Raw genomic sequence first — 15298 nt, forward strand, 5'->3', positions numbered from 1 at the left:
ACCTTCCCTCCCGGTCCCGGCCAGCAGCAAGGAGCCGGTTCACCCCACCAGCCTGGCTTCCCAGCCCCTCTGCCGTGCTCCCCTGGGACAGCGTCCCTTCCCTTCGCTCACTGTCTGGGTGGAAGGCACGTTCTCACCTAGAGGGGAGTGGAAATGGCAGCTGGAATGTGGGCTGGAAAAAAAAAAAAAAAAAGAAAGAGAAAAAAAAAAAAGACAATCTTGAGGCTTGTCCAAACCTACTCATGTTTATATTGGAGCCTGTGAGTGACATCAGAGCAGGGAGAGTATAAACACCAGCAGGACCTACTCGGGGCTTTAAAACCTGCGAACACGCCGCTGCCTCCAAACTGCCTGGGGGGTGAAGTGCTGAAGCAGCAGAGGGGAGAGCAGCATGAGGCTCCAGCTGGAGAAGCAGCTCCTCTTCCTCTCCCTCCTCTGCATCCTCTCCAAGGTAAGGGAGACGGGGCCCTGGGGTGGCTTTAGCCTTACTTGGGCAAGCACCCGGTTTTTGCAAAGTGGGATGCAGGGAGGGCTGGGGTGTTATAAGGAGCCCAGTGGCTAACGCCAGCTGGCAGACGGGCTTTATTTACGCAGTCCCAGGGGGGCAGAGCTATGCTCGGGAGAGACATTTGCAATTAAGCAGTGGGGTCTTAAACGTTTGTGGGCCAAAGTTGTGCAAGCCCACGGAGCGCCCAGGAATGACAGCAATGCGGTCTGTTTGCTCGCCCGTCCCCGCAGCTCTCCGGGGGCTGTGGTATGTGCCCCTGCAAGGGAGAGAGCAGCAGCTCGGCGGTAGCGGCTCCTGCAGATGCCTTGGTCCCTGCCCAGGCTCCCGAGGCAGGGGGCCAAGCAGCGAGCACCAGCCCCGGCATTACTCAGCTCCCCCCCCCCGACTTCTCAGGATGCTCATGCAAAGCCAATGCCTCTGACAGGATTTGGGTTGTTGCAGTGATTTTTTTAAGTTTTGTTTTTTTTTTTTTCCTCTTGGACTCCATGTGAAAATAGTTGCCTGTGCAGAGAGCAGGAAAGCTGAAAAGTTTGGCGTATCTCAGCTCCAAGTTCTAATTGCTGCTTGAATCCCAAAGCAGACCTTCTGCAAGCAGGGACATCATGGCAGCGTCGTGCCTATTTGGCGCCTTTCCCAGACAGTTAAGATCTCTGATAGGAGCCACATTGTCATCTAAAGACAAGTTAATTACAAGGAGCAGGGGGAAATGGATTAATGGAGTTGGCTTGGCTAATCTTTCTAAAACATTGATTTGTAATAGCAGCCTCCTGAAAGATGAAAAATGCCCTTGGCTGCCTGGGTAAGCCGTGACAGAGAAATGACTCCTGCCCCAGGTGCTCACGAGTGCCTGGAGAATCACCAAGGGCCCTCGTGCCTCCAGCCCAAACCTGGCCACCACAGCCAGTCCTTCGGTCCCTGCCACCAGTCTCTCCCTGGTTTCTGCCACACTAACGATGGTGCTTGTTGGTAAAACTAGAACAAGACACAGATTGCCCAGCCCACTTCGGATATATTTTATTGCCAGTTGCTGGCAGTGATATTTCTACAGCCCCATAAAAAACCATCTGAACTGCTGCAAAAAGGAAACAGATAACACACTGGTACCTACCTTCTCTGTCTAACTGGTCGTGTCAGTCCTGATGCTACTGGGAGAAATTAAAAGAGAAAGAAAAATGGTATCTAAAAATTTATGTGGTCCAGCTGAACCCATCGATCTCTTGGCAGCCTCAGCAGACACATCAGTATCTGGACCAGCACAGGGATGAATTTTTCGGTTGCACGTTTGCTGAACTGCTGCCCAAGCTGCAGGTGCGGGCCGCGCAGCGAGCAGAGCGTGCGTGGTGCCGAGCAGCAGGGCTGCAGGGGGGCGGCTGCGCGGGGCTCACACACGCTGCCGGGCCAGTACTGGCAAAGAATTCCCTTCCAAACTGCAGAGCTAACTCACTTGGCTTGGGGCCCTGCATGCAACGGCCCTGTCAGATACGACATGACGGGAGCACAAGTGCTGCCTGCAAAAGCTGTCTGTGCCAGGGTAATTGCGCGAGCAGAATGAGCTGTGGATATAAAGACCTAACTGCCCGGGTGAACTCCTGCAGGCACATCCCTGGCAAACAATCAGCTGAGCAGTGCACAGCCCTGCCGAAGTCATTACTCAGTCTAGCTAGAAGGGGAAAATATAGCTCCCAGTCCTCGAAAACATGCCTATCTCAGGGCTCCTCGCCCAGCGGGCCGGGCCAGGCAGAGGATGCTGCAGCCAGGGCCAGGGCAGAGGAGGCAGCTGGACCAGGAAGAAAAGCAGGGAGGTTCGAGCTGGGCACAACCTGCTGCCTTGGTGGCTGGCACGGGGCTTTCCCTTCCTCCCTCCCTCCCACTGGGCTGCTTAGGGCAGCATCGGCTGCCTCTGGGGCTGCCAGCCCCCCTAAATAACCACCGCTACTTGGGACGTTCACCTTGTAGCTCCATCCTCCTCCTGTGTATTCAGAGCAGTGGTGTGTTTAAGTCCTCATCCTGCAGAGTATCCCTGATTCTCCCTGGTTTTCCATAGGTGCCTGTCACACTGTGCCCTAAGGTGACTGTAGCTTTCCAAGCTGCTTCGCCGTATTCCCATGGATTTGCAGAGCCTCCCTCCACTGAAAATCTGCCCAATTAATGAGAGAAGGTTACCTGGCTGCCCCAGCGAAATAGCAGCCATTAGCCAAAAAACAACCTGAATAGAATCAGGGATGGCTTTGCCTCCGCAGGTGTGTGCCCAGCTGTGCCGGAGACCATGCTACTGCCCCTGGGTGCCACCCCGCTGCCCCCGCGGGTCCCCCCTGGTCCTGGATGGCTGCGGCTGCTGTAAGATCTGCGCCCGGCGCCTGGGAGAGCCCTGCGACTTCCTCCACGTCTGTGACCAGAGCCAGGGCCTCGTCTGCGACTACAGCGCGGCGCCCGCGGGGACAGGAGCCACCTGCAACTGTGAGCACAGGGGTGCTTGCGTCCCCCGGGGATGCCCCCGTGCTCCCAGCCCAGCATAACCCTGGCACCGGCCAGGGCTCCAGACAGGGCCAGGCATCCCACAGCACCTTCAGAGGAGGCGTTAAGGCTCCAAAAGCAGCTTTATTGAGGCTGGTGCCCACAGCTTGGCCTCAGGGCTGTGCTGCAGCTCCAGCCAGCTCTCGTGCCATTTACCACCTGGGGATTCAGGGTGGTTTGAGCGGGGATGGACACAGAGGTCCTGGGGATGCTGCAGTCACCCTGCTGTGGCTGGAGCCTGGGGGTCCCACAGAGAAAGCTCAGAGACACTTTTTCTAGCCTGAACACCCAGAAAGACAGGGTCAGAGCTGAAGGGCAGTAGGTTCCTCACCAAGTGGTGAGCTGCTGCTTTGAAGATACAGAGATCAGGAGAGGAGGCAGGAAGGGGAGGAGGTCACTTCTCAGTCACTTCTCTTGCCCCCGCTGTTCAGTCCCTTTGTGCCAGCCCCACTGTTTCCCCCAGCAGTCCCCTCTGCCATCCACATCTCTGCCGCTTAGTCCCTAACGGCTTCCTGGCTGTCGCTTGCAGTTGAAGACAGCGAGGAGGGCTGCGAGGTGAATGGCCGGGTCTATCGCGATGGGGAGGTTTTCCAGCCCAGCTGCAAACTCCAGTGCCGCTGCCTGGACGGGGGCTTCACCTGCGTCCCGCTCTGCCAGGAGGACGTCCGGCTGCCCACCCCGGACTGCCCCTACCCACGGCGCGTGGAGGTCCCCGGGAAGTGCTGCCCTGAGTGGATCTGTGAAGCCCGGGACCAGCACCTCCTCCAGGATGCTGCGGCAGGTAAGATGCAGGGCATGTCAATGAGGGGGTGCCCACACAGGTCTCTGGGGGTGGTCCCTTCACCCCAGAGAGGGCGCATCAACAGGAGACACCTCATTGCACATTTCCCTGCCATGCAGGGCTATGCCCGCAGCACCCGCAGGGCACTCTGCACAGTGCCTGGCTCCAACCGCTCTTTTTCCCCTCATCTCTTTTCATCCAGCCCCCAGGGCAGTGTCCCCACCGCTGCCATACCCCTGCCAGGAGTGGGGCACGGAGTGGAGCGCCTGCTCGGCCACCTGCGGCGTGGGCTTTTCTACCCGCGTCTCCAACCAGAACCGCTACTGCAGGCTGGAGACCCAGAGGCGGCTCTGCATGGCCAGACCCTGCCCGGCCCTGCCGGCAGCATCCCCGGCGGTAAGTGAGAGCCTCAGTGAAGCTGGTGCCCCTGGGCAATAGGTTTGACCACGAAAGGCAAATGCCAGCCAACACAAGCCATGGGATGCCCTGATTACCTGTGGGCACCCCATCACCCCTCCCCAGCCACGAGCTGACAGTGTCTCAGCAAAAGATAAACTGTCTCCTAGTTTCAGCACTTGGAAAATAGCTGATTGCAGGTGCAGACCTGAATTTTGGGATCTCTGGATGTCTGAATCCAAGAGCACCATGAATCCCATGTAACCCTGAGCTGCACAGCTGGGGTCGACCTGCCCGTGTGGCTGGAGATGCATCTGCAGCTCCTGCCTGGCTCCCCGGCTCCCCCCGAGAGGCAGGGCTCTGCCACCCCTTTAATTAGCCTGGCACAGCCCTAGCACAGACACGGTGCAAAACTGCCTTGCTCACATGTAGCCGGCACTTTCCAGAGCCAGGCACCCACACTACCACATGACCCTGCACCCTAGACATGGAGGACACGCCACCACCCCCTCCATCTCCCCATCACTCTCTGTTTTGCTTTTCCAGAGGGGAAGAGGAGGTCGTTTGTAGCCATGCCCACACCGGTCGCATCCCAGAGCCAACACCTCATCCCGACAAAGAGTCTGGCACAAGTCCACGGCACTGTGGTTTCGGCGGAGACGGAGGACATGTCCCTTGGGAAACTGGGGAAGAACTGATGGACTTTGGCTGCGAAGGAGGGTGGAAATAGAGAACAAGATCCCCGTGTTACCCAGCACCTGCCTCCTCTGTGCACCCCACTGCCCCAGGCAGGGTTACTGGGTGGCATCTGCGAGTTTCTTAGGCTGAATGAAATGAGAAATGGGGAAACCCTGCCCCGAGCATGAACCTACCCAAGAAACCAGGAACTGGTCCTTTCCCAGATTGGTGGGGCTTTTGGCAAGGTGATGCTACTCCTCCACCACGTCACTCAACGCACCCAGCTCTGCTCTGCGGGGGCTGCGAGAGAGACCGTATCTAGCACCTGGAAGCCCAAATCCCCGGGGGAAACCCTCACACCCTGGCCCACCAGAGATGGAGCAGGTACATCGGGCCGCACGCCACAAGTCACCGCCGCACCAGGCTGAGCAGCTCCACCTTGCATGAGCTCAGCCATCCCACAGCATCCACCCTGCAGCCACCTTCCTGGGCGCAGGCAGAGGCATCCTCCTGATGGCAGCTCTAATTCACCTTCCCCACATCTCTCCAGAATAAACACGAACCTTCCTGCTCCGCCTGGCCTCCTCCTCTCCAAAGCACTGGCGGTTTGGCAGGGCTTCGGTGAGCGAGAAGCTCAGACGCAGGAGACACCGCTCCGCAGCACCAGACATACCGCCTGCCATCCAAGCACATACCCCACGCGCCAGGGCCGAAAGAAAAGCAGGAAAAAGAGAAAACAAATCTCAAAGATGAGTCGGGGCCCTCTCTCGACGGTCTGGAGCTGCTCCAGCTATGCAGGAGTCGGCGCAGGAGAGCGGCTTGGCAGCTCTGCCTTAACTTTCTCACAGCGATAATCCTTCTGGGTGATTGAAAAATGAAACCCAAATGCCCTCTAACGGCCTCGCACAAGCGTGCAGAGGGAACGCGCGTCCCACGGCGGGGCGAGAAGGGCAACTGGAAAGGAGCAGCGGTTTAGGTGACGTGTCCAGGTGAGATCTGGACAGTTGAGATGTGTATTTGTGGAACTGAAAATAAAGATGTGCTCATCTAGGTGTGGAGCTTGTCTGGGCCTGTCTGTGGGTGATCCCGGCTCCGGTGAGCCCCCGGGATCCCTGCTGCTCACTCCAGCCTGGCTGCTGCAGAAAAGGTCTGACCCAGGACCCGTCAGCTTGGAGGCACCTCAATTCAGGCTGTTTAGAATAAGAAAATAAAAAAAGTAAAAAAAAAAGTGAATTAAAGCATTGAAAACACTACAGTATATTATATCCTGGATTAAATTCTGCCCCTTTGCTTTAACCCAGCCGTAACTCCATCAGCTCTGCCAATGGAACCGGCTCTGGCCATAGTGGTGCCTCGGTCTCCACTCGCTGCCAGGGTGCGCAGAAGAGCACGGCATGGCGCGGGCTGCATTGCTGCTGGGGCTGCATTGCTGCTGGGGCTGCATTGCTGCTGGGGCTGCAGCCCAGCACAGACCAGGTCATGCCTCTTCTCAGCCTCCCAAAAACCAAAGCCCAAATTCTCCCCCTGTAACTCATCCCACCTCCCACCAGCCACACATGTCCTCCACTCACCCTGGACCAGGATTTCCCCGGCATCGTGCCACCACCGTCACCAGCTAACTGTCCTCCTGACCCAGCAAGGCGATACCAGGGCAGACTTGGGGGTGCAGGGGCAAAAGGCTGAATGGCAGAGGGAGCTCCTCTCTCCTCCCTCCCCACAAGTAGCAGGAAGAGCAGCTCGCCCGCTCCCCCAGCCAGTGCTGAAAATAAAATTAAAGTCAAGGATGCTTTTCCGGCACCTCTTGGGGTGGAAAAAAAAAAAAAAAAAAAAAAAGAAAATCTCACTGCTTGTGCAGTAAAACATCGCTTACAAAGAGAATTCTTTACTGTGATCATCTGGTGCTCTGCCCGAATACAAATCGTTAATTCGTTAATGCAGTTTGATACAGGGGACGTGGTGAACCTCCGGCAGGCAGCAAATTGCAGAATGAACGTGGCCCAGCCTGCAGCTTTTGTTGACTTATTTCACCTCTGCGATGGCTGTGCCAAAAAAAAAAAGTGGTGACATGAGGCTCATGTAGACTTTAAAACCCGCAATGTTCCTCGATTGACATGGATGAGATATGTCCTGTGTACTGAAAAGCCTGTTTTTAAGCCAGGTTTTGTTTAAGCATGTTGAGACACGGCCACCAAGGCCAGGTGAGCTGCCGGCAGGGAGTGCTGCCAGGACTCTCATCCCCTCCCAAATCCTGCCCAGCCACCTCTGGGTGATGATAAAAATCAAAAGGTCACTTTTTAAGCAGCAACCTGTAATTCTTACCTCAAACAGAAATGACTCAATGCACCTCTGCTATAATTTTTTCCCTTTTTTTTTTTTTCCCCTGCAAAATGCAAAATGTCATTTCTCCCTGATTCACTGAGCAGAAAACATCTAAATAATGAATTAATGAATCCAAATAAATCAGAGTTATTTTTCCTTAAGAATACGGGGAAATCAGCTCTTGCAATTTGATTGCTAGTCTCACAATATTTGCTGTTCCCTCTAAAGCCCTGCTGCCCTGGAAACATGGTTATTTGAGGATCAGGTTTATTGCAGCCTCTGACACAGCAGGTCCCAAGCTTTGCCTGCTCTTGTGGGGCAGTAGATAAATACTCTGCCATGCCCAGATGATTAAGTTCACCTGTAAACACAAAAAAAACCCCAAACCAGGAGACAACTCACTCCTGTCCTCAGAGCGTACTGCCACATCTGCATACATAAACGGCATGTGATTTGACGACCGTATTCCTGACCCAGCCGTGAGCAACAGATCACAGCTCATTTCAGTGAAGCACACTCAGCAGCTGAAGGGGAAACTGTGTCCTACTGCATGAGTAAACAATGTGCATCAGAAAATTTTTTTTCCAAGCCATTCTCATGACTGATGAGTTTTAAATACGTGGTGTTGGCTGAGTAAGGGCTGGGTGAGCCCCTCATTTAAGGTAACCATTTTCAGATACCTCCCCAAGCACAGGTGTGCAGTGCTCAATAAAAAGAAGTAGATCAAAGCCCTTTTTTTTTTTTTGCTGTTGAAGAGACATGAATTGGTTGCCTGAAAGCCCATCACTCTGGTTACCTCTTTGGTACCCACAGGAGCCATCCCAGCCCTGTGCTCTCGCACTGCCCTGGCAGCAGCATCGCTGCCGTGTGCCGGAGCCGGGCACTGGGGGCGAGCATCCTGATACGGGATGCTCAGGCAGAGTCGGGTGGTAGCACCTCTATTGCACGTGAAATCATGGGTCACGAGGACACCTTAAACACACGTGAGGCAAGCACGAGAGAGGAGCGGAGCTGTACCACTGCGTGCGTGCCTCGACCAGGTCCAGGGAGCAGCAGATGTGGAGGACACGGGGCTACAGCTAGGCAAGGGCAGCACTCCCTGTGCCGTGCCCTGCCCGGCTCCTCTCTTCCCAGGAGGCATCCAGCCCCAAGCCTTTGTTTTGGGGAGCAAGGAAGTTTTGCTTACGCTGCTGAGAGCAGCTTGTGACCCTTCCCATGATTACAGAAGTCTTCCCAACCAGCTGCTGTCTCTGCCTCAGTTTCCCCAATGGCTGATGCTCTGGGACAAAGGGAACCAGTCCCAGTTTGTTCCTCTCATCTCGCTGCACTTCCACAACTCCACAGAGTTGCTCTGTGAGTTCCACCCCAACGCCAGGCTGCAGGAGCAGCTGAAACACATGGAGGTGAAGGGGGCAGGAGCAGGGCAGGATGGAGGACTGCTTTCCTGAGGGGTGAGCTCCCACGGGCCCCTCCTCTGCTGCTGCTGCAGGAGCACACGCCCACCAGAGCCTCTGCAAACCTCAGAAAAGCCATATCCTCACCCCGTGGAAACAGCGTTTAAGCTTCACCTCTCGGGGCACATCTGAAGTGGTCAGATTTTATCACATAGGCAGGAAATAACATACGGCCTTTCCCATCGTTTATCTGCTTCATCGAGCGCTTTTTGGAGTCAACACATTGGTACGCACAACAAGCAGCTATCACCATCTAGGGCTTCCCTATGCTGGCCCCGACCCGCCACGCTCGAGCACGGTCCAGCGGCTCCCGAGGCGGGAAGGGCAGTCAGGATGGCTCGGCAGGACTTGCCCCACTCCTTCCCCGCTGGCAGATGAGATGATAGCCTCTTCCCAGCCTCTGCCCGAGACTGAGTTCCAGGAAAGCAGGTGACCATGGCCCGTCCTGGGCTCAGCCCTTCAAATGAAGCCGTTTTGCCAAGGTCGTTTCCCTATGGCTTGCCAGGATAAACCTTCTCCCTTCTGATTGCTGGCATGTTTACTCCTGCGCCTGGAGATAAAGTTATTTCTGGCCTCATTTACGCGGCGGCAGCTGCTCAGCAATGCAAACGGGGGCTGCCTTTTCTTGGGGGTCCTCTTTGGGGTCGCTGGTTTTAGCTCTTGCCCCAGCCTCACTGTATCTGGGGGGGTCTTCTGCGTGACATCCCCTGCGACGGGGAAGGCAGGAGACGGGGAAGGCAGGAGACAGGGAAGGCAGGGTCACAGCCTGGCATTCCCTCCCCGCTGGGGTCAAAGAGCCAGGGTGCGGAAGCGGGTTTTTGCGCTTGGGTAGGGATATAGAAGAAGGCAGCAAGGGTCGGTCGCTGCTGTGTGCTCAGGGGAGGTGCAGCCACTCAGCAGGGAGCGGGGCTGCCGGCATGGCTGCCTGCTGGAACGGGGCTGGCAGCACGAGCCCCATGGAAAGCTGCCGGTCTCCACCGTACCCCGGCTCCCGCTGTTCCTGGATGAGCCGCGGAGCCAGGAGAATGGCTGTCAGGGCTGAAAGTGAGGGGCGGCTCGTGGGGTGCAGGCTTCCAGCCCCCCGTCCGGAGGGATGGGGCGGTTCTCCTCACCCCGAGTGGGACAGAACAGAAGCAGCCTGAAAGCTCTGCCCCCGCCATCGTCAGAATCTCCCTCCCGCTCCGAGGCATGGCCCCCCTCCCTGCTCCCTTCCTCCGCAGCGTCCGAAATAGCCGTGGGCCTGCGCGTCCCTGGCGCCTGGCTCAAAATATCTCAAGTGGGCTGGCGGCAGGCGCCGAGGGAGCGGCGGAAGCCTGCGGACACCGGGTCTCTCGGCTGAGCCACATCCTCCCCACGCTCCGGGGGAAAGTCCTGCTCCCCAAACCGCCCCCAGCCGGGGCCCAGCAGGAGCGGGGAGCGCAGGCCCGGGGAACGCGGGGTTGCCGGGGACGGCTCTGGGCACGGCGCTGCCGCGGCCGCCCCGCCCCTGCCACCACCGCCTCGCCGGCGGCTGGGACGGGCCGCCACAGTGCCCCATGGCCACCGAGGCTCTCAGCCGGTGGCCCGGCAATGCCAGCAGGGCCCTGTGCCCTGTGGACGCCGCCTTCGCCCAGCGCTTCTTGCCCGCTGTGTACCTGATGGTGATCCCCCTGGGGCTGGCAGGGAACGGGCTGGGGCTGTGGCACCTCTGCACGGGGCCTCGGCGCGGCACCCGCCATCCCCTCGGCCTGCTGGTGGGCAACCTGGGCATGGCCGACCTGCTGTACGTCAGCACGCTGCCCTTCCTCGTCAGCTACTACCTGCGGGGCAGAGCGTGGCTCTTCGGGCACAGCTGGTGCCGGATCACCCGGGGCCTCTTCCACCTCAACCTCTACGCCAGCATCGGTTTCCTCACCTGCATCAGCGTCCACCGCTACCTGGGCATCGTGCACCCGCTGAAGGCGCGGGGCAGGTACCAGGGGGCAACCTCTTCTGCCTGGCTCAGCGTGATGGTCTGGCTGTGGGTCATCGCACAGGTAGCTCCAGATTTTGCCTTCAGCAAGATGGACGACACGGGGACGCGGTGCCATGACACGACGGAGCATGAGAACTTGGGCGTTTACTTACCGTACAACGCGGCCATCACCATGACTGGGTTCGTCATCCCGTTCCTCATCATCATCGGATGCTACTGCCATGTGGTGGTGGTGCTCTGCAGGAACGACACCATGGACCTCAGCCTTAGAAGAAGAAGCATCAGACTGGTGATTCTCGTGATGGTCCTCTTCTCCATCTGCTTCCTCCCCTACCACATCTTCAGAAACCTCAACTTGTTGTCTCGAGGCTGGCAGCTGCAAGGATCCTGCACGCAGGCTTTAAAGAACATCTACATTTCTTACCAGGTGACCCGGGGCCTGGCCAGCTTCAACAGTGCCCTCAACCCCCTGATCTACGTGATGACCAGTGAAGACTGCATGTCACGTATGAGGACCATCCGCCAAAGAGCCAGCCAGTCCCTGGGGTTCAACTCCATCAGGAAAACTTCTTGCCAGACGGATGAGAAGAAGATGACCATCATTCTTTGTGAGGAGGAAGCTTCTGATGAGCTCTGAGATACTCCCTCCAAAGGACGGCACCACTTCAGTTTGCGCTTGGCCCCTTCTCGGGAGCAGCCCCCTCACCTTGATGCCTGTTTTGCAGGGAGATGGTGACTGCAGCATCACTGGTTCTAATCTCACACAAGGGACAGACAGGACTGCTGGCATCAGAGACCAAACTGGGACCAGGTTATAGAGCAAAGCTACTCCACCCAACCATCTTGCTTATAGCACACCTGGAGATGGAAAGAGATGAACATTGCATTTACTCCAGTCCTGAAGTGTTTCTCATTCCAGCCTCCAATGCAGTCGTCCAAGCACATCCTCCTGGCTCCCTGGAGGCTCATTGAGCTCCTCGGTGAGTGAGGGATGGGGGTGAACGATGCTTTGTCCCCCCACTGCGTCCACTCCTCCCCAATGGACGTGGGTTTGAGACAGGATTCCATCCTACACTCAAGGAGAGGGCACCAGTAATTAACTACCTGTGTTGCAGAACAGCTGAGAGGATGAATTTTTGCAGAGGGAAGTGCTTTGGAAATGGAAATATTAATGAAAATATCAGGTTTTAAAATATATGACTAAGCTGTGCCAGTTCCCGGGTTAGCTGTTCCTGGGTGACTGAGCTGCTTCAGGATCTGTGTTATCCTCTACTGCCCACCTCCTTCACAGAAGAAAAAAAGTATTTTAGCATTACTCACTCTTTTTTGGAAGAGCATACAGCAGACAACAACTCGGCATTTTAAAGTTTCTGGAGGCTGTTGGTTGGGTTTGGGTTTTTTGCAAGGCGAATGACTGCAGTAGCCTGAACCACCGCTTTCAGCAGGCAAACCCCAGCAGAGTTCTGAAATCTTCAGGTGGGTGGCAGCACCTTACTCTTGCATCCAGCCTTGCGAGGGGATTAGACATGTCTATTAAAAATTAGACATGTGAAAAAGAGAGAGGCAACACTGGTTTGAAGGCTTGTGAAGTCAAGATTCAATGGCGAGGGCAGCGCGTGTGTCATCGCCGAGGGGCTGTGGGGATCTCCGCTTTGGGGGGGGGAATAGTCGGTCCCAAGCGGCGTTTTGCTTTTCTCTCTTGGCTTTTCCCACCATGAACAGCTTGAACGTTTCCGTCCGTGTGAAAGAAGCGACATGATTTGCAACAGCAGATCTTGCAGCTCAGCTGAAGAAAGTCGATTGCAAGTTAAAATCTGTCGGGAAAGTGCTGACCCGCAGACGCTGCGCTCTTTGGACCAAAGCCTGGTATTTATCACGGTCAGCCGCTCCTCGCACGGACCCACCTTTGCTGCTGTGCAAAGGGAGCTGCGGCTGGCTTTCAGACGGAGTTAATGTCTAAAGTGCAAATAAACACCTAACGCTTTCAGTCATGAGTCATCTGGCTTCTTTTAAAGCTTTATAGGACCACAGCAGCCAGCTGGCCCATGGGCTGGAGCAGGGGCCCGCCTGCTGCAGGGAGTGGTGACGAGTTTCCCAGGTCTCTGCAGACGGGGAACTGCGGGGAGCGCTGCCTGCCTGCGCGGCAAGACCACAGGCAGCCGGTGGAGAGCAGTGCTGGGCCAGGCACGCACTAAGGTAGGTCCCCAAAATCTGCTCAGCAAAGCCCTGAAACTTTCAGCTCCCACCTCATCCAGAGGAAATCAAAAGACAAAGGTAAAATTCCCAAATGAGATGTTCTTCTGTCTCTGCAGTAGGGAATATCTTAATAGGGAAGATGCTAGGAGCAGATCTGGCCTCTGCCGCTTGCATGCAGTCCCTCCATCTGAGCTTCTCCAGAGCACCGAACTCTTCCCCTCCTTTCCTGAAAAAATACCCATGCCTCCAACTCTTCCATCTTCACACACAGAACCCATCCATAACGCTACAGCTCCCCACAGATCCAACTTCAGCTCCCCACAGCCCGTAGGAGCTGCAGCACCCTGTCACTGCACCCACTTTGGGCATGATTGATTGAAATAAAGCATCTCCGCATCCCGGGGCAGGAGCGCTGCGTAGGAAGTGCCAGCAAACTCTGCTCTCACCCCCTGCATTGCCGTGCTTCTCCAGTGCCCGCTCATGTCATTGTTAATGATGATTTAAAAAGCTGTATCCCAAGGAGCACCTCCGAGCCCCAGGGACAGTTACAGCCATAAATCTGCTCATTTTTCTGCGTCCTGCTTCTGTCAAATCAGCAAAAGCCAGGATGGCCCTGAGATACAGTGGGGTTTTGGCATCTCGTGCTTTGCAATCCCCTTGATTCTCAGTGTTGCTTCCCCTTGTGAATTGAAGAAATGAGCTCCTTCTCTTTATTAGCTGTATATGTAATTAAGGGCCAACCGCTGGCACATGAGCCTGTATGGTCAGCTTTTGCAGCTGGTGATGGAGCAGCAAAGCAGCCCTCCTTCCTCCAGCCCTTCCCATCCAGGGAGTCTCCTTCCCTCGCAACAAGCAGCCACTGATCTCTGTGGGACACTGCAGGTGCATGGTCACTGCTGGGGACCCCCCTCAAAATATGTGGGCACAGCTGGCCCCCCAAACCTCCCCAGTGCTCTTTATGCCCTGGGAGCAGAGTGGTGGGATTGTCCCTGGAGCAACCAGCATGGGCAGCTCTTGCTCTGTGCTGGTCCCCACTCGTGGCATGGGGAGGTGAGGATGTAGCATGTGTTTTGGCGGTGGGTGAGGGCGCAGGGAAGGTGGGGAGCTGCCACATTCCTCCTTCCCCTTCTCCCAGCAGCTCTGCCAGGCCTTGCCAGGGCCATGCAGAAGCATTTGCTGCTGGCAGGAGGGGGTCACTGCCCACCAGAGTTGCTGTGCTGTGGTTACATCCTGAACATCAGCCTGGGCTCCTCCTGGCGCAGGCAGGAGACATGAGCAGAAGACCTGCGGCAGCGCCTGGGTTGGCACCCGCCTGCTCAGGGGCTGGCTTTGAGCAAGGTCCTTTTCCCTCTGTTGCAGAGACCTTCCTGCCCTGTCAGGTTCCTTCACACGAGCTGCACATCCTCAGGGGGTGAGATGCCTCCACAGAAAGAAATAAATTAATTTCACCTCTTTGGGGCTCCTGGCTTAAGATGATCTGAATGTTCCTCCTTCTTGGCTATCTGTTGCTGGGCTTGAAGGTGCCTAAAATCAGTCAAGATGAGTCCCACCTGTATCATCTGCTTTTCCCACAGACTCTCTGGCACAGCGAAGTGGAGCAATGAACTTGTCTGCAAATCTGACCCTAACGCAGGTTTTTAACTCCCTTATCCAGATTAGACCCAACCAACAAACCAAACGTGGTGGGAACTCGCCTGCTGACATTAATGGGACTGGGATCAAGCCTGGAAATGTGGCAGCATTTCTTGGTTCATTAAATAAACCCCTCTTGGTTGAAGATTTGTTGCAAACACAGTCAAGATTTGTCACTGTAAGGAGAGCTTTTGAGCTGACAGCCCCGGGAAGCCGTTCAGGCGGAATTAACAAGCGTATGTACAGATGCACAGACGTACCACCACTTTCTTTCCCTGAAATGCAAAACTGTTTTTCTTGGCATGCAAAATGCTCTACAAGAAGCAAATATTGCTATGAGCAGCAGCTAAATGCATAGGACTCAACTCTGTTTAATTCTTTATTTCACTTTGCACAGATTTCGAAAAAGAGACTAAACGTGCCGTGTTTCCAAGGTCTTTGTGGTTTCCAGAGGCATCCAGCAAAGCGAAGGGGCGAGAGGCTCCTGTGTGCGAGCGGTGGGCAGCGGGAGTGAGCTGTGAGTGAGCCCCAGAGACCCCCCGAGTTCAGCCGGGTGACTGCCCGGCCTTGTTTTGCAGCTTCTGGCTGCAGAGGTACAAGACGGTAACCCCCCGTGGTGTTCATGGCGTGTGATGCATGGCCTGTGGCTGAAATCTGGCTCTGACCGAGCTGCCCACCTCACTTCGGGGGGGTTGGTACCGGCGGTAAAGCCCTGTTTGCTAAAAAAGCATGCGTTGGCTGCCCTGTGCTGGAAAAACATGCATTTATGCATTTGTGTCGGGGATTTCCACAGCCTGGGAGAGAGGGACCTGCTGCTGGGACAAAGGCTGGGGACTGAGATGTTGCACAGGGTCCCCGCTGCGCAA

The 15298-nt window shown here is 56.0% G+C and overlaps 2 protein-coding genes across 3 annotated transcripts; both read left to right on the forward strand.

Moving 5' to 3' along the window:
• Nucleotides 1-329: 329 nt before the first annotated feature.
• Nucleotides 330-5914, forward strand: CCN5 (cellular communication network factor 5). Its single transcript, XM_054218488.1, has 5 exons — nucleotides 330-451; nucleotides 2749-2965; nucleotides 3552-3803; nucleotides 4006-4199; nucleotides 4746-5914. Exons 1-5 carry the CDS (start codon nucleotides 392-394, stop codon nucleotides 4767-4769), a joined length of 747 nt encoding a protein of 248 aa, XP_054074463.1. The 5' UTR covers nucleotides 330-391; the 3' UTR covers nucleotides 4770-5914.
• Nucleotides 5915-10082: 4168 nt separating this feature from the next.
• On the forward strand, nucleotides 10083-14893 carry LOC128916545 (P2Y purinoceptor 1-like). Of its 2 annotated transcripts, none has more exons than XM_054218424.1 (2): nucleotides 10083-12800; nucleotides 14830-14893. In XM_054218424.1, the coding sequence occupies exon 1, from the start codon at nucleotides 10186-10188 to the stop codon at nucleotides 11239-11241; it is 1056 nt and encodes a 351-aa protein (XP_054074399.1). In that variant the 5' UTR covers nucleotides 10083-10185; the 3' UTR covers nucleotides 11242-12800; nucleotides 14830-14893. The 2 variants fall into 2 exon arrangements, with proteins under 2 accessions (XP_054074399.1, XP_054074398.1); XM_054218423.1 differs by lacking the exon at nucleotides 14830-14893 and adding an exon at nucleotides 14160-14223.
• Nucleotides 14894-15298: the final 405 nt, after the last annotated feature.

The sequence above is a fragment of the Rissa tridactyla genome, chromosome 12, assembly GCF_028500815.1.
Source record: "Rissa tridactyla isolate bRisTri1 chromosome 12, bRisTri1.patW.cur.20221130, whole genome shotgun sequence".
NCBI lineage: Eukaryota > Metazoa > Chordata > Aves > Charadriiformes > Laridae > Rissa > Rissa tridactyla.

Coding starts and splice junctions, on each gene's coding strand:
- CCN5 (XM_054218488.1), top strand. CDS start 392: ATGAGGCTCCAGCTGGAGAAGCAGCTCCTCTTCCTCTCCCTCCTCTGC. Junction 452..2,748: donor TCCTCTGCATCCTCTCCAAG/GTAAGGGAGACG, acceptor TTGCCTCCGCAG/GTGTGTGCCCAGCTGTGCCG. Junction 4,200..4,745: donor TGCCGGCAGCATCCCCGGCG/GTAAGTGAGAGC, acceptor TTGCTTTTCCAG/AGGGGAAGAGGAGGTCGTTT.
- LOC128916545 (XM_054218424.1), top strand. CDS start 10,186: ATGGCCACCGAGGCTCTCAGCCGGTGGCCCGGCAATGCCAGCAGGGCC.